Source organism: Malaya genurostris, chromosome 3, assembly GCF_030247185.1.
Source record: "Malaya genurostris strain Urasoe2022 chromosome 3, Malgen_1.1, whole genome shotgun sequence".
Classification (NCBI taxonomy): domain Eukaryota; kingdom Metazoa; phylum Arthropoda; class Insecta; order Diptera; family Culicidae; genus Malaya; species Malaya genurostris.
Genome location: NC_080572.1, coordinates 42,824,027 through 42,846,863, shown reverse-complemented (window position 1 = coordinate 42,846,863; position 22,837 = coordinate 42,824,027). Strand labels below are relative to the sequence as shown.

The following is a 22,837-nucleotide window of genomic DNA, read 5'->3' as shown; positions in this document are numbered from 1 at the left end:
AGTCAAAAATTCTAAAATTAAATCATTTTCTCCGAAATGGCTTCTCAGAAATGGTTTTCTCATAGATGACTGGATCGATGTTCGTAATTTCAGAAGGCCTCATAATTTCATATGGTGCATTTTTACCGGATCCGACTTCGTTTCCGGAATCATAGGGTTTTGAGTGTACAGAATTCGGCTATAATATACATATAAGACCATGACTTACATAAGAAATGCATCCTTACACCACTAGGTGGATTAAAACATTTTTTAAAGTCTACCAGCAGAACACGTTTCACCCTAGGGACTGCCAAAAAAACAGTAAAAGTCCTGGGGACGGGTATAGCGTGATGGGTAAGTCGATACCTTTAATGCAGCTCGCCTGGGTTCGATTCCCAACCCCGCACATAGGGTCAGAAAGTTTTTCTGGTCCGAAGAGGCGAATGACCTTAAGGTTAAAACCTCTATAATCGAAACAAAAAAAAAAGTTGTCAAGTTTTAGGGATCCCACCATAGTTTAGACTGTTTAGAGAAGCCGCCGTGGTATCCTGAAGCCGGTTACAAAGATGTTTGACAGTCACCACGATAATTGAGTCTCGAAAGGATAATGGCCTCAGATATCGAGGTTGACCCCGGCAAATGAACATTTAGTTAAAATCGGGATGCAATAAATTAACATGTGTAATAATAATAATCAACCCGGGTTGGCGGTTCAATGCATAGGGCACTGGTCTTACAAACCAGTTGTCGTATGTTCGAGCCCCGACCTGGAAGGATTCGTAGTGTCAGTAGGATCGTAGCACCAGTCATGCAATGGTTCTGTACACTCTGAATCGGCTGCGAAGTCTGTTGAAACAGAAGGTCAAATTCCTCTACAGGAATGTAATATCAAGGCTTTGCTTAATAATAATATTCGGAGTTATCTGACAAATTGGAGAAGTTTCTAGTTGTCTTTTTTATCAGAATATTTATTAAAGGGTTAACCACAAATGAATTTGATATGCAAATTTTAGATGTTGTGCAACTTTGCCAAAAACACTATTGTAGTATCTCTAACGGTTTTAGTTTTACAGCTATTTTAATAGAGCAACTTAAGGTGTTCCTAAAAAAATCAGATTTTTTGCTCTAGCTTTCTTATTTTTCACTTCTCGATTTTGGTGTCTTTGAATATCTTTTAGAGTTTGTTGAAACCAATTTTTTGATGACTAGCGAATTCAGGTAGCGTTTTCTGAACCGAAGTTATGAGCAAAACTAGTTCAACAACAGATCATTTTTAAACTGCTATATCTAACATTGAAGCAAATGAAAAAAAATCTGTTTCTTTCATTTGATAGAAAATACTTTCGAGCATGTTTATAAAAAAATGGCGGAGGAGATATTTTTTATAAATTTTTTTAATTGTGTTCAAACATGGGGGTTTTCATTGAAAAATGCTCTTTCATGCAAGCCATTTATTAGCTATACATATTAAAATAAGGTATTGCTGTCTTCTAGCGTGTTAAAACTAATTCAGCTGCCAAATCGGGACGATGGAGTACACTCACGTTGGTTGTTACTCTATTCGATAATACTATTACAGGATCAGACGTTAAAAGAAATCGTTTGAGTACATCCTCTAGATTCACTAAACGATTGAATTTCTGCGGATGGAACTGCCTATACTTGCGAATTGATTTAATTTCTCTTGCACTTCCTTACTGTACATTATTTGCTATCTGTTTGGTTCCCTTGCGATTGACGGCTGGATAATCTGGAACAACAATTATCCTTCATCTGTTTCCTTTTGCTGCCCAAAATAATCATCTTTCAAAAGGAAAACACGGAACTAACGAAGCAGGAAGTGGACAAAGTAAATGCAGAAATTGCAGAGCTTTTTCCCACAGTACTTGGGAAAGTATTTGTATCAACGAAGCTAGTGTTCTGCCTAAACGATACGAAAGTGTTAAACGACATAACAAGCACACACTCCCGAGCTTGGTACATATGCATGCGCTCAGGAAAAGCTCTGAATTTTTCAAGAACTGAAACAAATGAGAAGGATCAAGACAAATATCAATTTGGAATTTCGCCTCTCCACGCAATGATTCGATCTATGGAACTTTTGCTAAAAGTGAGTTATTGTTTGCAAATTTGTTTGCAGCTAGAGTTGCGTATTGGCAAAGACATCATATTAACAAGATATCCAGCTCTCACATTTCCAGAACAAATCAATAACAACATCCTTTTTTGCGAGCATGGTGCCCTCAGGTGACTGCAGTTATAAAACATGCTTTGCTTCCTCATGGTATGTAGAGTAAGGAAGTGCAAGAGAGTCGAAATAAATCAATTCGCAAGTATAGGCAGTTCCATCCGCAGAAATTCAATCGTTTAGTGAATCTAGAGGATGTATTCAAACGATTTATTTTAACGTCTGATCCTGTAATAGTATTATCGAATAGAGTAACAACCAACGTGAGTGTAGTCCATCTTCCCTATTATGCAGCTGAATTAGTTTGAACACGATAGAAGACAGCAATACCTTATTTTAATATGTATAACTAATAAATGTCTTACATGAAAAAGCATTTTTCAATTAAAAAACCCCATGTTTGAACACAATTTAAAAAATTTAAAAAAATATCTCCTCCGCCATTTTTATTATAAACATGCTCGAAAGTATTTTCTATCAAATGAAAGAAACAGATTTTTTTTTTCATTTGCTCCAATGTTAGATATAGCAGTTTAAAAATGAACTGTTTTTGAACTAGTTTTGCTCATAACTTCGGTTCAGAAAACGCTACTTGAATGCGCTAGTCATCAAAAAATTGGTTTCAACAAACTCTAAAACATATTCAAAGACACCAAAAACGAGAAGTGAAAAATAAGAAAGCTAGAGCAAAAAATCTGATTTTTTTAGGAACACCCTAAGTTGCTCTATTAAAATAGCTGTGACACTGAAACTGTTAGAGATACTTCAATAGTGTTTTTGGCAAAGTTGCTTGATATAAGTTTTCCTACAATTTTGCCGAAGGGTGCAGTCCTCTATCTCAACACATACGGAAAATAATTTTTGGATCACTCTAATAATAAGAACCACCCTGATACCATATGCTTCAAAATATGGCTTATCTTTCACTGATCATTTGTTCTGAAGACATTATAGCTCTAGAGCAGGGGTTCCCAAAGTGGTCGATATAGACCCCTTGGGGTCGATATCCTTTTTGCGGGGGTCGACGTAAACAAAAACTGACTATGGGGGTCGACGAGGTCTAGAAATCGACCCCCTATTGTTTGATATAAGTTGTTATTTGAAATATTTACGCTAAAAAAGTTGCGTTTATTTGACCATCCGCAGAAATTGGTAAGCATTTTACATCAATATTAAAAAAGGAATAAATTGAATTTTCAAAGGAATTTGTTGATGGGGGTCTGAGGCCTAAGTTAATTTTAGTAAAGGGGTCCCTGACCCAAAATAGTTTGGGAACCCCTGCTCTAGAGTATAAGGCTAAGCCACAAATGTTTTTGTCCCCCTAAATTGTGGATCCGGACCACTGTGCATTGGTAGGGAACAACTGGTGCAAGTTTGATCAAAGTAGGCAATTTCGTTAACATGTGCAATAACATCATATGGCACTCAAAAGAAGAACCATGTTTGTGCACAAGCACCTGGAAAATCTAGATTTATTCAGTGACTGATTATTTGTTTTTTAATTCAGACACAGAATAAACCTATAAGTAGTAGACGATATACATACCTGCCCAGAATACGAGGGATAGTAGTTGAACTACGATGAAGAAATTTTTCTTTATAAAAATTACTTATTCTACTTACTTTTAATTGATCATATCTTTTGAACAAGATAATCGATTTGTTGAACAGTTTTATACAGTTCAATAGTTGTGCTATCAAACAACGTCGTTCGATCAATTCGCATCAGCTACCTTAAACACGTCACTGTGAGCATTCGCAATTCACAATCGTGACTGTCACGCCTCATTGACGATACGAAATAATCGCAAGTGCCAAACGAAAGCACCCGCCGATCACATCAGATGCATCGGATTGTTACAACTTACGGTTATTGCGTAGATTTTCCACGCCACTGACCCCGGAGAGAATGCCGGTTTGTTTTCCAAATTTGTATCGTTGTGTGCCGTCGATCAGCCGATTGCTGTGAAATTGGGCCCAATATAACTAAGTGGTCGATCGTTAGCTTCGCTGGCATTGATGTACGGAAAAAAAGTTCAAAAATTTCCTCACTACTCCCGGCATGATCGATCGTTCGCCCGGCGAGTGCAATCGAGCTAGCCGTGGAAAAAAGCAACGACATGTTTATGTTTGTGTAGTCTGAACATTATTGAACAAAACGATATTAGGAGCTAGGTGATATCGCTTATGTCGTTTTCGCTTGAGAAAACTAAAACTGACCCAGGGTAGTTTCATCAAACAAACACTTTTCACGAAACTATTGTCGTTTTTGCTTGATGCCAAACCTAACCCAGTTTCCACTCTAACTGCTGTCAAATCGTTTGGTTGAAGTCAGTTTCGAACCTAGTTTCAACGTTGTTAAACTAAAAATCGAGTCAGTTTCGAACCTGGTTTTTAAATCAGTTTTACTCAAACCGCCGTGTTTGTTTGATGAAACTGCCCTGGGACAGTTTTAGTTTTTTCAAGCGAAAACGACAAATGTTGATTTCGCACTTAGCAACGAGGGTTTGAGCAAACCTGATATAAAAACCAGGTTCGAAACTGACTCGATTTTCAGTTCACCAACGTTGAAACTAGGTTCGAAACTGGCTTCAAACAAACGGTTTGACAGCAGTTAGAGTGAAAACTGGGTTAGGTTTGGCATCAAACGAAGACGCCATTAGTTTTATGTTGTTTTGTATCGCAATAGACATACTGCCGACATGATTATTCACTTGCACTGTTTGATAATGGCGCATAGCTCTATTAAAATACTTTTAAAACTCTTGGGAAATTTCTAACATAAATGAACTTTCCAGATCGATCGTGAATCATCCTCAAGACTCAACAACACGGGACTATCCAAATTGGCAGTAAAACACTTTCATTGAACGGAGTTTTCCCGGTTTTTAACTCACGTCATAAATTTCAGCAATAATGCGCCCTTTTTGTTCTCGTGTGAGTTGCAGTAGATCGGGAAAAAACGACCTACATTCTCACAGTTGATTCATTAGACAAAAAGTGATTGTATCTGTTAGTGTTCCAATTTATTACTGAAAAGTTCCATCGAGACCGGTTTGTTAGAGTTTACAATGTTTCTAGTACAGCTGATTTTTCAGAAGGCCGTAGGAACAAGGGACAGTTTCTCCTTGTTTACTTTCTCTTCTATCAATTACCAGATACCAGAAACTTTCGACTTTAAAACAGAATAGTGAAATCCAAGAAAATCGTCATAATCACATCACAATCGAAAATCCAATCCGAGAAATTATTCTGCCAGCTAAACTATTCTGGATGCAATGCACAGAAACTCTGTTTAGCGTAGAAACACTTATATGAATTATTCTAATTTCCTTTCTGTCGTGCGCCGCATATATGATTTATTTATATGAAAAAAAAAACCGTCTTGGTTATTTTTTAGAAGACGTACCCCGAATGCAGATGATGGTTCAGAGTATCGTTGTTAAGCATTGTCTGGGGCTTTTTTACCATACATACGTTTATTTCTTAAGACAATTTACATAAGTTGTCCTTGCAAGGCTTTCCGTAATGAACGGTTTTTGGCAATATTGAAAGGTGATCAATTGGTTGGTGTAAGAGACCAACGATTCAACTGAGTACATTGAGTTCTAAGCGGAAGTCAGATCAGAAGATGTAGGCTTCTTTAAGCGCTTCTGGAATAAACGTGTGGGTCCTATGAATAAAGTGCAATAAAGTCGGAGGTTTGTAGTAACTTCTCAAAAACAAAATCCACAGAATAAAATGCAGATTAGATTACGGTTTCGAGTTATCACGTATCAAAATGATAAAGTTTTGATTGTTGTAGTTTCGAAAAGCATGTTGAAATACATTTAATAAAGTATCAACTATAATTCAAGTGACTAAGGAAGTTTCTTTGAAAATTAAGAATAACGATTCCAAACAATTTAAAGTAAATTAGCTTCATTTTTTAGTTTCTCAAATTTCGACAAACGAAACAGATATGTTACTCAAGTAATATGGTCGTGTAGTGTATTTTAAGTATCTGTTAAATGCTTTGTCAAATATTATTCCAAAGTAAATCAAACCAGATACGCGTGTGATGCGATGAATTATGTTTTCCTCAGAACCAGACCGCAGACGAAAGACGACAAATTTATTTATCGTCATTCTTTGATTGTATACCCAAATAATTACGCTAACATTCAATACCTCAACAAATCCATACTTATTTTTACTGATTCATTCTTTTCTTCCTCTTGCATTTTCAAGGCCATCTTCAGCCAACGGGAAGAGATACCACAACCATAGAGAATTTCAGCGTATGATTGAGTCACTCTAATAGAACAGGACAAACGCCACTAAAACCAGCTGACGACTACGTGTCAACCGACGGAACATTCCAAAATAAAAAAACCGCTTCGCTCTAATCATGCCAAATGCTTCGCTGTGCGATCACTACTGTACCGCCCGGAATTTCGTGTGATAATCATTGTTCGATGCCTTCGACTGTGATACAGGACAAACACAAGAACTGTACCGCAATCAGTAATTGTTTGTGTCTCGATTGTACTTGATTTCAACGGCCGCGATCAACTGCTGAAGGCGGGTTAGTGTTAGCACTTTAGTTGAGATAGTCAAACAAAATGAAGCTATCCAAATATATCGACTGGTTGCAAGTCCGGGCCTTGCTCAAAAAGGATTATTTAGTACGGTTACGACAACCGGTAAGTAAACTTTTTTTGTTTTTTTTTTGTTTTATTCACATACCACTTTTGGGAATATAGCAGACACACGTTCCGATCGTCTGAGAATTGACTATTTTGACAATTAGAGACATTCGGTTCTATATAAACATAATACTATTGCTGTGAATGCGTAATGAAAAATGATTACTCTGTACTACGATCGTTTCTTGAAACTAATGTGAACAGATAACAGGAAAACTGGACCAATCGACTCATTGATATCAGCAGCGTGAATATGGTGGAGATAAAGGGGGCACCTCATAAGCAAAGAAAAGTCTTAGCATTACACATACCTTTTGTGGAATATACCTTTTCTGTTACAACAGACTTCGCAGCCGATTCATAGCGTACAAAATCATTGCATGGCTAGTACTACGATCCTACTGACACTAAAAATTTTTCCAGGTCGGTGCTCGAACATACGACAACTGGCTTGAACCTCCAATCCGGGCACCTCATCCATTTTGTTTTTTGGCAAGTTAAGCTGAGGGGTTGTTGAATGGCATTGGAGTTCTAACGGAAATCAACAGCACCATAGTCTCAAGTACTGTGATTGATTTTGGAAAAAAATTTACTACGTCTCCGAATGGAATGTAGTATGAATCTTTCCTGTTGATGTTGATGTTTTTGGGTTTGTGATTCAAACGGTCGGCAGCTTTAAACTTGTTATTAATGATAGACTGATTCACAAACCGCACCTATTCAGGTTCTATATTAGTTGACAATCGAGAAATAGTCAAACAGAAAAAGAAATGATTGCATCGTTTTTGCGTCATCCCAGCGTCTTCAGCAAAAATGGGGACGATAGGCAACGTCAAATGTTCATTATCTCAAATCCCAATGCGTCAGTTCCAAATGAGAATGGAATAATCTTATGATGCAAATTAGGAATGATGCGAAAAAAAAACAAGATTGTAGCATTGCTCTTGGTTCAATTGCTGAATTCATTCAATTCAATTCAAAATTGTATGTTCAGGATGCGGCTATTCAAGGTAAAGAAATTTTTTTAACTTGGGAATAAACCATTTTATGAAAATTTACTAATCAAGTTCAGGTCCGGCCACTCCGAGCTCGAAATTTGTTCCGCAATTCAGACTTTTTTTTAAACATTTTTATTTAATACATTAAATATTACATTATTATACGGTGCGAGAAGGGCAAGTGTTAAACCAGTCCGAGACATCGATTGAAGTCGAAAAATTTGACAAGGAAGCTATGGTCTGACAAGCAATTTGTAGCTGCGGTAAGATTTCGAAACGCTTCATCACCACTGCTTCAATGAACAGCGCAATATACATCAAGGAATGTTTACAAAAACGACTTCTACCCATGATTCGAAGCCACAAGGATCATGTTGTCTTCTGGCCAGATCTTGCTTCTTGCCACTACTCGAAATCAACGGTAGAATGATATACTACCAAAAATGTCACTTTCGTCCCAAAAGACATGAATCCACCAAATTGCCCACAACTTCGACCAATTGAGGAATTTTGGGCATTAACGAAGGCACATCTTAGGAAACATGTCTCAGCAGCCGAAACCATTCAACAGTTCAAAAAAGATTGGAAAAAAGTGTCAAAACTTGTCGCCAAGAAATCTGTACGGAATTTAACGTGGAACGTTCGCAAGAAGGTGCGTCAGCTAGTCTACAATGGCTAAGTAGCAAATGTTGAGAATAATATTTTGTTGTTGTAGTCTAATATTATCAGTATATTGAATAAAATTTGAATAGCTAATACTTGTGAATTATTAACAGCGAAATAAAAGTGCGTCCAAACTTTCTGGGACAGTCTTTTGTATAGTTGAAGTCGATCGTATCCTTCCAAGTTTTTTTAAATGTCACTCCCAGTATTTTTAGATTCTCGGTTTCGGCTATTTGAAATGGACCTCCCATACAGTTATTAATTCGCAAGAGTCCTGATTTATGGAAATTGAGTTTTATTTTTGCACACTTTGAAAATTTTGTTATGATATCTAGAACTTTGTTAAATTTTTCAGCATTCCGAATAAATATATTCAAATCATGCGCAAAGGCTATCACTGTAAGGAACTTACCATGCGTAAGCACCCCGAGTATGCTCTGATCAATCTTGTGTATCAACGGTTCAATGTACAGCACGAACAAAATCATGCTTCATTTGTAAGAAAGCCATTGTATAAAACTTTCGATGTTGCTGTTTCGTAGAGTCGTTGTATGCACAGAACAATTTCTTCAGGAAAACCAAATTTCGCTAGAACTTTCCAAAAAAATTCATGATTAACTCTGTCGAAGGCTTTTTCGAGATCTAAGCTCAATAACATTCCTTTGAATTGTTTATTCTCGATGGCCTTAGTTAACAAACGACGAGCATCATTCAAATTGTTCAAATACTCTGATCAATCTTGTGTATCAACGGTTCAATGTACAGCACGAACAAAATCATGCTTCATTTGTAAGAAAGCCATTGTATAAAACTTTCGATGTTGCTGTTTCGTAGAGTCGTTGTATGCACAGAACAATTTTTTTAGGAAAACCAAATTTCGCTAGAACTTTCCAAAAAAATTCATGATTAACTCTGTCGAAGGCTTTTCCGAGATCTAAGCTCAATTACATTCCTTTGAATTGTTTATTCTCGATGGCCTTAGTTAACAAACGACGAGCATCATTCAAATTGTTCAAATACTCTGATCAATCTTGTGTATCAACGGTTCAATGTACAGCACGAACAAAATCATGCTTCATTTGTAAGATAGCCATTGTATAAAACTTTCGATGTTGCTGTTTCGTAGAGTCGTTGTATGCACAGAACAATTTCTTCAGGAAAACCAAATTTCGCTAGAACTTTCCAAAAAAATTCATGATTAACTCTGTCGAAGGCTTTTTCGAGATCTAAGCTCAATAACATTCCTTTGAATTGTTTATTCTCGATGGCCTTAGTTAACAAACGACGAGCATCATTCAAATTGTTCAAATACTCTGATCAATCTTGTGTATCAACGGTTCAATGTACAGCACGAACAAAATCATGCTTCATTTGTAAGAAAGCCATTGTATAAAACTTTCGATGTTGCTGTTTCGTAGAGTCGTTGTATGCACAGAACAATTTTTTTAGGAAAACCAAATTTCGCTAGAACTTTCCAAAAAAATTCATGATTAACTCTGTCGAAGGCTTTTCCGAGATCTAAGCTCAATAACATTCCTTTGAATTGTTTATTCTCGATGGCCTTAGTTAACAAACGACGAGCATCATTCAAATTGTTCAAATACTCTGATCAATCTTGTGTATCAACGGTTCAATGTACAGCACGAACAAAATCATGCTTCATTTGTAAGAAAGCCATTGTATAAAACTTTCGATGTTGCTGTTTCGTAGAGTCGTTGTATGCACAGAACAATTTCTTCAGGAAAACCAAATTTCACTAGAACTTTCCAAAAAAATTCATGATTAACTCTGTCGAAGGCTTTTCCGAGATCTAAGCTCAATAACATTCCTTTGAATTGATTATTCTCGATGGCCTTATTTAACAAACGACGAGCATCATTCAAATTGTTCAAATACTCTGATCAATCTTGTGTATCAACGGTTCAATGTACAGCACGAACAAAATCATGCTTCATTTGTAAGAAAGCCATTGTATAAAACTTTCGATGTTGCTGTTTCGTAGAGTCGTTGTATGCACAGAACAATTTCTTCAGGAAAACCAAATTTCGCTAGAACTTTCCAAAAAAATTCATGATTAACTCTGTCGAAGGCTTTTTCGAGATCTAAGCTCAATAACATTCCTTTGAATTGTTTATTCTCGATGGTTAGTTAACAAACGTTAACAAACGACGAGCATCATTCAAATTGTCTGTACATGGCAGGTTTGCCTTACAGGCACTTTGTCCTTGGCCTATTAGATCAATGGCACTAAGTTGCATTCGATTTGCTAGAATCTTATGTCGTTTTCGCTTGATACCAAACCTGACCCAGTTTCCACCCTAACTGCAAACAAACCGTTTGTTTGAAGCTAGTTTCGAACCTAGTTTCAACGTTGTTGAGTCAGTTTCGAACCTGGTTTTTATATCTAAGTGCGAAATCAACACAGTTTCGGGGAGTTTGTTTGTTTCATGAAACTACCTGGGTCAGTTTCAGTTTTCTCAAGCGAAAACGACTTTACTAAACAGCTTATAGTCAGTGTTTAGCAAACAGATTGGTATTTGGTTATTCAATAGAGTGATGTCTCATTCCCCATTTAAATATGAGTTGAATAGGTTGCATAAATCGTTCTTTATGGTTTCAAAGTTTGCAATATAAAACTCGTACGTCAATCCATCCAAACCAGGTTATCTCTTCTGCTTACAACATTTCAAGATATTATAGATTTCTTCAATCGTTGTTGATTCTCGTCATTTAGATTTTTATTAAAGAAGTTTATCGATAAGTAGTTAGCAACATTCAAACAGTTATTACTCTGAAATGGCTTAATTTTTTGCAGCGTGTTTTGCAGTGACATGTTTGTTTACATGTCAATAACAGCTGCGCAATCGATTGGTTTCGGTACGGTTTATCGTTTCAATGATGAGTCGAATTGATCCGGAAATGCGAAAGAAAATTCTGCACACTTGGTGCTCAGAAAGTGGTGTCACGTACAACGAAATTGCAAAACGGGTGAAAGTGCACCACACTAGTGTCAAAAATATTATCGAGAAGTTCGGTAAGACCCTTTGCATGAAGGATTTGCCCCGATCCGGTAGGAAAACGGGTACCATCCAGCCCGGCCGGGACTTAAAAGTGGTTGAGTACATCAGAAAAAAACCCATCGGCGTCGACGCGGGATTTGGCCAAGCAGTTCCAGCATCGGGATGATTCAACGGATCAAAGTTCGGAACTCTCTGAAAACGTACAAGAAACAGAAGGTGCCGAAAAAGTCCCTGGTACAGCAAGTTCAGGCCAAAACAAGAGCGCGAAAACTGTATAACCGGATTCTACAGAATAAAGACGGATGCATCCTGATCGACGACGAAACCTACGCCAAGGAAGACTCTCGAGCGCTGCCCGGACCGCAATATTATACGAAATCGGTGTACCAGGACCTGGACGACGCTGACACCAAGGTGGCGATGGAAAAGTTTGGGCAGAAGGTGTTTGTCTGGCAAGCAATCTGTACCTGTGGTTTGCGGTTCTTCACGAAGGGCACAATTAACGCCAAGGTGTACGAGGAAGAATGTTTGAAGAGGAGAATGCTGCCACTGTACAGAAAGCATAAGGCTCCTCCTCTCTTCTGGCCGGTTTGGCTTCAGCCCATTATGCCAACTCCGTTCTACAGTGGTTGTCAAAAAAATAATGTACAATTCGTAGAAAAGGACATCAACCCACCGAACTTCCTGAATCTTCGGCCAATTGAAAGGTATTGGGCAATTGTCAAGCGGCACTTTCGGAAGGAAGGTACAGTGTCCCAGAACATGCAGGAGTTAAAAAAAACTGGACAGCTGCCACCAGGAAGGTCACAAAAGTAACTGTGCAGAATTTAATGAAGAATTTCAAGTCCAAAGTGAGAGCGTTTCACAGAAACTAGGATTTTCTTCAATATAATCAGTGAAATGCATAATAATGTAATTTTTCTACAATATATTAAAAATTTATGTCAAAATATGTTTTTTTTTCGCTTTTTTGTTCAATAATCAATGTTGCTAACTACTTTTCGATACACTCCTTAAAGATCTAAGAAGGTTGTCAATTTCATTTTGTTCAAATGTCTCAGTCTCACTTTTGAATTGTTCAGAAAAGTGGGCGTAGATCATTTTAGAAAAATTGTGCGCGATTGTGGAAAATCAATACCACAGGTGGATTATTAAACAATTGAGAAACGATAATTCGACCGTGTTCCTTGTGGTAAATAAAACGAGACACCGTGGCGAGCTGGCAATGGATCAAAAGTGAAGATATGTGAACACAGGGAAGAGGAGGGATTTCTTCAAACACAATCCGAAACTTTTGATTCGGAAGGAGGCCAAAACCGTACATAAACAAACAACAACAACAGACATTTAAAACAATGTTTTCAACAGACATTTTAAACTGTTCCACTGCAACTATCTTTATTGAGTATTTAAAAATTTGCTCGAGAGAAGGTATTACATTTCTTTTCATTTACTGTCATGCCATGTCTGTCACAGATGTATAGGACCTTCTAAATATCTATTTCCAGACTTGTTGTGATGCGATAGATTATGAGAAGTGATCGAAGATAGCTACCTTACTCCGATCCGTAAGGCAAGGTCATGGCATTGCATTCCTTTTGTGGAATTTGGCCTTTCTGTTTCAACAGACTTCGCAGTCGAATCTTAGCGTACAGAATCATTGCATCGTAAGTACTACAATCCTACTGACATTAACAATCCTTCTAGGTCGGGACTCGAACATACGACAGCTGACATGTAAGACCAGCGCAGTATGCATTCTCTTTCCGGTCATCCAGTACAGTCTTATGTATTATTATTATTATTATTGTCGTTCATTTTGCTCCGGTTTTAACCTCCATTTTATGGATTTTTACACTGTTCCGTGTACCCGCTTCGTAAGGCCTGCAATTGCGTACCTTAACGGCATCGGAGTTTCGATCAGTACGAAACTATCAAAACCTTCATCTCACGGTATAATCTGCTGATCAACAGCTCCATAATATTTATCAAACATTTTGTTTTGTTTTTGTCTCTGACTTCGTGAGGGGCCAGAGCCCCTCGGCCCCCCTTCTGAGTACGTGCCTATCTGGTGTATATTGATATATTGATTTTGTGTACTTTGATGAATGGTAGAATACGTTTTCCAGACACTGTTCCTTCCAGCTTCGAGTTCATAGAACCATATGCAACAAAAACTTGATTCTGCCGCGTGGCCCCCAGCGGAAATATTTTAACCAATAATTGATCCACTGGTTTCCTGTTCCATATCGTGAAGGGTCACTAAAACGGGAGCTCGCAAGTCAAAGTGAACTTCCGTGCCGATGGCTGAATGGCTGCAGGAGTTTAAATAATGCGGTCGCAAACACTCACTCTGTGTCACAGTGAGACTTACTGATTGAATCTATCCGTAGTATCCGGTTTTTTAATTCTCCATATATTTGAAGGATATTCTATCGTTTCTCACCCAAAGTGATAGGGAGGTAGAGTCAGAGGGGTTCAACGTTTTTCTTGAAGTGAATGAATCCATGCTGTATTGACCTCAAAAGGTATAAGCAGATTTTTTGGCATCCCTTATGGAGTACCGAATTTACTGAATAATGCGAATCGTTCTACATTAAATGTGCTATGAAACGTGATTTTATTAACCTTTCAGGCTGCCTCTTCTATCTTGGGAGTTTAATAATTAACACAATAATCGAAACAAAAAACTCTTGAAATCCGAATCAACAAAAAAGAAACCTTGGCTGAACTAACCAAAATTTCGATGCCATTTCAGTGGATGACCATTGTTCAGTACATGTGGCCCTGTTTGATCTTTCTATCGCTGTATATTCTGCGAAACCGATTTCAAGCGGAGGAAATCACCGACTGTCAGTTTCCGACCAGGCAGCTGCAAAGCAATGGCATCCTTCCGTTCTTCCAGTCGTACGTGTGTACAATCGAAAATGAATGCAGTAGTCCTCAGAACTTCGAAGAATCCAGTCTCTTCGATCGAGCCCCTGTAACGCCATTACTGGATATTATCCAGATTTTCCTGGATACCCCACAGATCTACAATCCTGTAGTGAATTTGCCGCGCGAAAGAAATCTAATAGGAACGGTAACCGCTGTTGTGACCAATCCCCGTTTCAAGGATATTGAAAGTAAATTGGTTTACTATAACAACACAAATTTGAACTAACATACGTCATACTTATAGGAAATGCAGATAAACTAGTCAAAATGTTCCCCGAGATACAGGCGATCGTCGGGGAAAACTTCAACATCGAAAAGCTGTTCGCCGACAATCAAATGTTTTCGAACTCCGGTAAAATACTGTGCGGCAAAGCATTCCCCCGAAGCGACAACATCCGGTTCATCAACAACGTTCTGTACTCGGAGGATTTCAACGGAGCAGACCCAGATGAACTGGCGGTAATGCCGACTCCCTATTGCAAACAGCTTTACCTTGATGTTACCAACAGTAATAACGGCAAAATAACGTGGAAAACACTGAAGCCAATTCTTCAGGGTAAAGTTCTATACGGTCCACCCAACGAAAGAAATGATGAAATTATCAGATTCGTAAGATTTTGTTGCTCCCTGGTAAACAAAACAGTTAGTTTATTTCAATTTTTCTTGTCGATTTCAGGCTAACCAAACCTTCGTTGACATGGGTCGTCTGCGAGATTTTTTCAAAGCGTTGAATACAACCGTTGGAATGCTACATACGGATGAATCTTTTCGAGCAAGCTTCGTAAAGTTGATCGAGCTAGCTAAATCTCCGATCGTTCAGTTGATAACCGGTGGAAACGTCAACATCGAACTGATCGAGTCTCTGTTGAATGGAATCATGAATGAAGAAACGGTTGCTATCATTCTGAATACGGTAGCAAGTATTTTCGAATGCTTCTCGACCGACCGCTTCGTGTCGGTTCCAACCGAAGCCGCTCTGGAGGATGAAGCATTCCGATTGAATCAAAAAAAGTTGTTCTTCGCCGGATTACTTTTCGAGAATGGAACAGACTCAACTGACGTTTTGTATAAGATTCGAATGCGAACTGACGATACCCCGGTGACTGTGGAGAATCGAAATCGATTTTGGTTTCCTGGGCCGGAAGCTAGTTTCGAGCTAGACATGAGGTATCATCGCGGCTTTATTCAAATTCAGCATGCTGTAGATATGGGAATCGTTAAAGCACTTAAAAAAGCGAAATTCGTATCCGAAGGAGGGATGTTGGTGGGCTCGGCTGATGAGCTAGGACTATCACTAGATGGTAGTAGAGATGCAGATGATGAATTCAGCGAGGAAAACGATGAAGATAAAGATGATCGGACCACTATTGCACCGAACCGTACTACGGAAGAACTAAACTCGTTGTACGCCGATCTGAGCAAGAAAGTGACAATCTCCCAAGCGGATTTGGATAAGTTCAGTAACAAATCTGCCTTGGATGATTTTTTGGAGTTTAATGACGGTGAAGAAGATGAAGAAATAGATGAGGAAGAAGCTATTGATTCTGCGGGTTCAACTTCTACTACGGAGGCGATTCGCAGTCGTCGCAAACGTGCACCACAATTCAACTTCATGAGTTTGTTACTAGGTGGTGGATCCGACAAACTGAATGAGGAAATTACCTTCAACGTCTCCGAAGAGAAGTTCTATACTAAGCAATTTCCTTATCCGAAATATGTAAAAGACAAGTAAGTTTTGGGAAATATGCTTGAAAAAAAAATTATTTTGATTTCATGTTTTCGTAGCTTCAAGAAAGGGCTGTACCTAGCACAGTCGATCCAGATGTGCTTCTTTATTGCTTTGATTGTGCATGTTTCCTCCTCTGTACGACAGAAAATTTGGATGAAGGAAAGTGGAAATATTATGGTAAGTTTTCTACGAATGAAATCTTTGAATCGATATCACAAATGCCTTACCTTTCAGATTATGCGGTCAATGGGCCTGAAATCGAATTCCGATTCTATCTCCTGGGCAATTACAACCTTGATCGAACTATGCATAGTATTCGTGCTTAGTCTAACCATTCTTTACAGCGGTGGAATTCTACTACATTCCAGTAAAATTTTCCTTTTCGTATACCTGCTAGTATTCGGCCTTTGCTTGATGGCTTTCTGCTACATGTGCTCGATGTTTTTCGCTTCCGCTAGCATCGGATCCGTCTCAACGGTGATTTTGTTTCTTACGACTTTCCTACCGTACATCATAATAATCTCGTTGGGAGCTGTACTTAGCACATGGTGGAAATTCGTGGCGGTAAGTTGTCCATATCTGTCGAGATAGACTTTTCCTGGCTTACATTCCTATTCCTGTCTACCAGAGTTTGTCTTTTTCGACGGGTTTCTGTTACGCGTGGCGTCATATAATGCGGATGGAATTACAATATCGTAGCGCCGATTTCGTTACCGCATTCGAAGGTTCAATAGAGGATAACGATCTCATGTTCGGAATACTGATGATGTTGATGGATACCGTAATCTACTTTCTGATAGGACTGATATATGAAAAAATGATTCATGGTATAAAACAATAAGGTGCAATTTTTGAGATATAACTTAATTTAATTCTAACTTCTAGAGGATACAACTTTTAACTTAGTGAACAGAATCAAACTAGATAAAAACGTTGGAGCCGAATTGAGGAACGTTGACGTCATCTACGAAAACAATAAAAAGGCTTTGAATGACGTATCGGTGACCTTCAAAAAAAGTGAGGTAACCTGTCTTCTCGGTCGCAACGGCGCGGGAAAAAGTACCATCATGTAAAAAGCATCCATTGTACTGTATAATTTTAGCCTAACCAATATTTTTTCATACAGCAAACTTCTAACCGGTCAGATTTTACCCACCGTTGGCGATGTGCATCTACCGTTGGATTACGATCTTATATCGGGTCTGAAAAACAACGCAGAAAAAATCGGACTCTGTTCACAAAACAATATCCTCATTCCGAATTTAACCACCAAAGAGCATCTGCAGCTTTACGCGCGTATCAAGCTGACCAAAGGATTTGAAACTGAAGTTCAAAGAACTCTAGATAATCTCAAAATGGGCAAGTACAAAAACTACCACGCATCCGAACTGTCGGGAGGATTCAAGCGAAGGCTGTGCATTGCGATCGCATTCCTCGGCTCTCCGAATTTGGTTATCCTTGATGAACCATGCAGCAGTGTTGATACCAAGGCCAAAAAGTATATTTGGGAACTAATCCAGACGCTACGCAAAGATCGGGCGGTCATTCTGGCAACGCATCATCTTGACGAAGCGGAATACCTTAGCGACAAGGTCGTTATTCTAGAGAATGTAAGTAAAAGGAAATTAATACGAATAATTGTTTTCACAGTAGAAAGTTTTGATTCATTGCAGGGAAAAGCAATTCTGGAGCAAAGCCACGAGGAACTGAAAAACCAATTTACGAATACCTTGTACGTGGATATTGTTCTTAAAGCTTTAACAGAGAGCGAACGGGCCGGGGTTATCTCTGAGCTGAATCAAACCATGAATAAGCAAAGTAACTTACGGTACGAAGTAACTAAACTTCCTGGAAATAAAATGCAGTTCAAACTCAATTTCGAAGCAACTAGTCTGTCTGATATAGAGTAAGATTGTTTCACTACTCAACATTCGATCTGCTAATCATCTGCCTCATTCCACAGCTTGCAATCCCTGTTTGACCAGTTGAATCTATTACAAGAAAAATCATTTATATTGAACTATGACCTTAAGAATGAAAATCTGCTGAATATTTTCAACGCTGTCAATAGACATCATTCTCCTTCAATAGAAAAAGAAGAACCGGAAATAGTTGCCGCCAACGGTAACCATGAATCGAAACCTATCGCGCACCGTATATCATCATTCCAGCTACTTTATAGTCTTTTACGCAAGCGATACTTACATTTCTGTCGCAACTACCGGCTTCTGATTTGCATACTGGTTCTTCCGACGATATTTGAAATCATCGCTATGTTCTTCATGACCATTCGACCTCCAGGTGAATACGATACTGTTCTAGAATTATCGAACCGGTTGTACGAGGGAGCTGCCGAATTCTACACCAAAACTAGCAACGGTACAGCCTTCGAGTTGAATGTCGACGGCAATATCTTGACGCACTGCAGCGCTGCGAATTGCTATCTGTTCAACAGCTCTGAAGATGCCTTCCGTTGGCTTCTGCGAACCAATTCCGAATTCGAAGAACGCCGCTATGGAGGTTTAACCAATCGGAAAGAAAAACATTTCGTGTGGTATAATAACAAAGGGTATCATTCAATGCCGATTTGGTTAAACATGTTGGATTCAGCTATCCTCAAAGCCGAATTGGAAAACGATTCCTACAGTATTCGTACCATCAATCATCCGCTGAAGATAGAGGAAGACGAGTTAACGTTATCATCTATGTAAGTTTACAAGTATAACGCAATAGTTCTACTATAATTGACTCACTCTTCATCCCGCATAGACTACAACAAGTTGCCGATGCTGGAATATCGTTGATCTTGCTGTTATCGTTCAGTTTAGTTCTAGCAGGAGCATCCGTCTACATGGTAAATGAACGAACGCGTGGAGAAAAGACTCAGCAAATGTTAGCAGGAGTGAGACTCCGTTATTACTATGGAGTAGCATATCTTTGGGATGCTATGGTAATAGAAAAACTACTGAAGCAACTGAATTCGGTTCTCATAACCAAACGAACTTTTTTCCTCGTAGATTTACATGATCGCTGTAGGCCTGGCCGTTCTCGTCTTCCTAGCTTTTGGTATACCATCCTACGTCGACAAAGACCAGCTGACTGGAGTTTGTATTTTACTAGTCTTCTACGGATTCGCCTCCATTCCAGGAATTCATCTGTTCGAAAAACTATTCAACGACGCTAGCTTTGCCAATATGTCCCTGTTCTGCTTGAATGTCATCACCGCTTTGGGAACCATTACGATAATCATTCTATTTGACGTTCTCGGTGAAACGGACACCGCGGAACACTTCCGACACTTCCTTAATCGGGCCTTCTTACTTTTTCCACAACATGCCTTAGCAGATGGATTGATTGAACTCTCGAAAAACTACATTCAAGCAGCTATCTTCAAGCGCTACTACATCGATACATACAAACCCCCGCTGGAGCTGCTGAAACCACATCTTTATGCATTGGCAATCTTAGGCATATTTTTCATGATCGCCAACGCGATTATAGAGAGAAAAATTGTTCAACGATTTATGCTTGATGTCGATAATTTGAAAACGCCGGCGTTTGAACTGAAAACCGTAGACACGGAGGAGATCGTTATGAATGGGGATGAAAAGAAAAAATCACTTACAATAGATCAAATCCTGTCGGTACAACATTTGACCAAGCGTTATCGACAGGGTAATGCAGTAGTGAATGATGTTTCATTTGCGATACATCACGGTGAATGTTTCGGTCTACTAGGAACGAACGGAGCTGGTAAATCTACGATATTTTCAATTCTGTCAGGAGAAATGCTTCAAAGCTGTGGCAATTTCTGTTTCTTCTCTCTAGTAAGTAATACTTTCTCGGGTTACTAGTATCACAGATATATCAAACTTTCCTTTTTAGACTGGTTTGTCCTACTGCCCGCAGAGTGATTTCTTGGATCCCCTGCTAACCGTCGAAGAAGTCATAGAGTTCTACGGAAAACTGCGCAACATCAAGAACATTGATAAGGTACCTACACTTTAAAACTGCTGAATAACTATAAACTCACGTTGAATTCATATTTTAGTTGGTGGTTGAAACTCTCCGAGAGTACCACCTCGAACCATACAAACGTATTCTAGTGAAAAACTTAAGCGGCGGTAGTCGTCGCAAACTATGTGTGGCAGTGTCCTGCTACGGTGATACTGACATCATTCTAATGGATGAACCAACTAGCGATATGGATCCGGTAACCAGAGCTATTGTGTACCGCACAATAGAGCGACTGAGCAGCCAGAATCGTGCGATTTTGCTCACATCACACAGCATATCGGAAATTGATAACATATGCCAGCGAATAGCTATCTTGAAGGATGGCCATCTGCTGATGGTGGATACGCCAGAAAATTTAACCGAACTGTACGGCAACAACTATCTGATTACCATTTACTTGGAAGAAAATCGTGAAGTGGATCTTATAAGGGTGAGTTTGAAGCGGAATAGCGGAATGGAATATCTATCAACTTGTCACTTATTTGCAGTCTATAAAACGCGAGTTCAACATCAGCCAAGAGCTAGTACAAAATAAAAGCTCGTTGCAGTTTATTTGCAAGGTACAACCGGAGCGGAAGCAGGTTGGAGCCGAAAAGCTACATAAGAATAGCCAGGTTACTATCAACCTGAACAACAACACAGTTGATTCCGGCCCCGCACTGGCCAGTAGTATCAGTGCGCTAGTTTTAAAATTGCACCAGTTCGCCCAGGACAACCGGTTACAGTATACGGTGACAAGGTGTATGTTAGATCAGGTAAGACTTGACAGAATTGAAATGTAAGTAAAAATAATTTTTTCTTGTAAATTAAACATAAATTCAGGTATTTGAAACTGTCCTGCAAAAACATGATGAGGACCACGCCAATCCAGGTTTCGTGGAGCAGTAAAGTGAAACCGTCCAAGTTGTATACTATTCCTTCCCCAGGTTAAGTTACCTAATGTTAAGATGGTTTTTAGAATATAAACAAAGGACTTAGTAGTGCTAGTTGTGACGATTACTTTTTTTTGTCCGAAATACTGTATGTGGAAGTGACGTTTACATTTTATCAACTAACAAGAACAATAAATTTGAATAGTTTTCAGCCATGTTTGGACGGTTTTGCTCGATCTTACCTTTATCTTTGAATACAAAAAAGAGGTATAGAATTCGTTCAAACTGTAGAAAAATTTCCGAGTCTAATATACTAATCTATTCAGCTGAACGAACTGAGAAAATGGCCGTGTGTGTATGTCTGCCTGTGTGTGTTTTTTAATAAAGAGGTCGAATCTCATAGATGGCTGGACCGATTTTGATCAAACTAGTCGCAAATTACAGGTATGCTCGTCGGCCACTGAACGCTATTGATTGTTTTTGAGATAGGATGTTTACTTTTCAAGTTATACGAAGTTCTACGTCAAAATTTTCAGTTTTTTGACATTGTATGACACAATAGTTCTTATAATTAAAATATGTATTGAGATTTCGATTTCACACGGTAATCCAACAAACCATAGATTGTTCATATTCGTCAATTTTTAACGAAGATATCGATATTTTTGTGTAAGCGTTTTTCCCTAGAGATGATTCTCGATAGTTCTACCGAAAGTACTAGTTCTCCTGAACCGTTCATTCGTTCTTCAGAAATTTTGAATGTTTCTGCAAAAACCGTGCAAGAGCAAATAATCATATTTCGTTGCTAGCAAACTCTTCAACGGAAATGCAGAGAGTGAGATGCCACTCTGGAAGAGTTGCCGCCTTTTCCAGTTTGTAGTTATCGAAGTGCTCTAGAGTTGTGAGCGTCCGTGTGAATTCACCTCGTGAGACGACAACAAAAATGGTAAGTCAAAGCTGCGAATAATATTTTATCTGTAAATATTCACAACCTATAATATACTGTTAGTTCCGTTGTAGTGATCAAAATATTCATTTCGCGCCAAGTAAATGATGATATTTCATCCGAAATCCATCCCAAAACAATGACATAACTTATTTTCGTAACAAATAGAACGATATTTTTCAATGAAAGGCAAAGATCATTTGAAATAAAGCGGCGTCTATATCTAAAAATCGGTTCGGACGTCGCACAAAAACTATAGGGGAGATGTCGCTTTTTCAATATGAAACGCGTGACGCAAAATGCTTATATTCTTGATCGAAGAACTTTTTGTTTCTTATTTACAGCATGCAGAATGTCTACCCTATGTAAAAGAAAGGCTAATGTAATGCAAAATTTGTGTGGTCACTCGAAAATTTGGAAGTAGCCATGAAATGTATCAATAAAGGAGAGTTGACATTTCCAGTTTTTCTTCTACCTAATTTTCGGTCCTGCATTCTGTGAAAACGGTTCAGAAATAGTAAATATAACACTCACAGTTGTCTTGCCTTACCCACCTTTAATTAATTCACAACAAGTGGCATCTCTCTCCGAAAATATATTTTTTGAAGCTCATACTTGTTTATGATGAACATGATTTTCCTCCGATCAAACATATTGGATTAATAAGTGATGTTTGTAGTACTTTTAAAAATATTCACAGTAACGGTTCATTACTTCCTGTTCATTTTTTGATTTATAGTAACAATTGTTGGATGAACATAACTTTCATATACATATACCATTTAATTTAGTTCGTC

At 38.5% G+C, this 22,837-nt stretch overlaps 1 protein-coding gene across 5 annotated transcripts in view; it reads left to right on the top strand.

The window, feature by feature from the left end:
* Positions 1-21,208, top strand: part of LOC131438899 (glucosylceramide transporter ABCA12) — a 58,936-nt gene extending 37,728 nt beyond the window's left edge. For all 5 annotated transcript variants that reach the window (XM_058609291.1, XM_058609289.1, XM_058609293.1 and 2 more), the window contains exons 2-18: positions 6,401-6,855; positions 14,298-14,664; positions 14,721-15,085; positions 15,153-16,204; positions 16,262-16,382; positions 16,440-16,769; positions 16,834-17,032; positions 17,091-17,274; positions 17,332-17,815; positions 17,879-18,111; positions 18,169-18,912; positions 18,975-19,155; positions 19,223-20,032; positions 20,091-20,198; positions 20,257-20,652; positions 20,711-20,977; positions 21,045-21,208. In XM_058609291.1, the coding sequence (XP_058465274.1) occupies positions 6,775-6,855; positions 14,298-14,664; positions 14,721-15,085; positions 15,153-16,204; positions 16,262-16,382; positions 16,440-16,769; positions 16,834-17,032; positions 17,091-17,274; positions 17,332-17,815; positions 17,879-18,111; positions 18,169-18,912; positions 18,975-19,155; positions 19,223-20,032; positions 20,091-20,198; positions 20,257-20,652; positions 20,711-20,977; positions 21,045-21,110 (5,988 nt within the window). In that variant the 5' untranslated portion in view covers positions 6,401-6,774 and the 3' untranslated portion in view covers positions 21,111-21,208. The remainder of the gene's footprint in view (positions 1-6,400; positions 6,856-14,297; positions 14,665-14,720; positions 15,086-15,152; positions 16,205-16,261; positions 16,383-16,439; positions 16,770-16,833; positions 17,033-17,090; positions 17,275-17,331; positions 17,816-17,878; positions 18,112-18,168; positions 18,913-18,974; positions 19,156-19,222; positions 20,033-20,090; positions 20,199-20,256; positions 20,653-20,710; positions 20,978-21,044) is intronic.
* Positions 21,209-22,837: the final 1,629 nt, after the last annotated feature.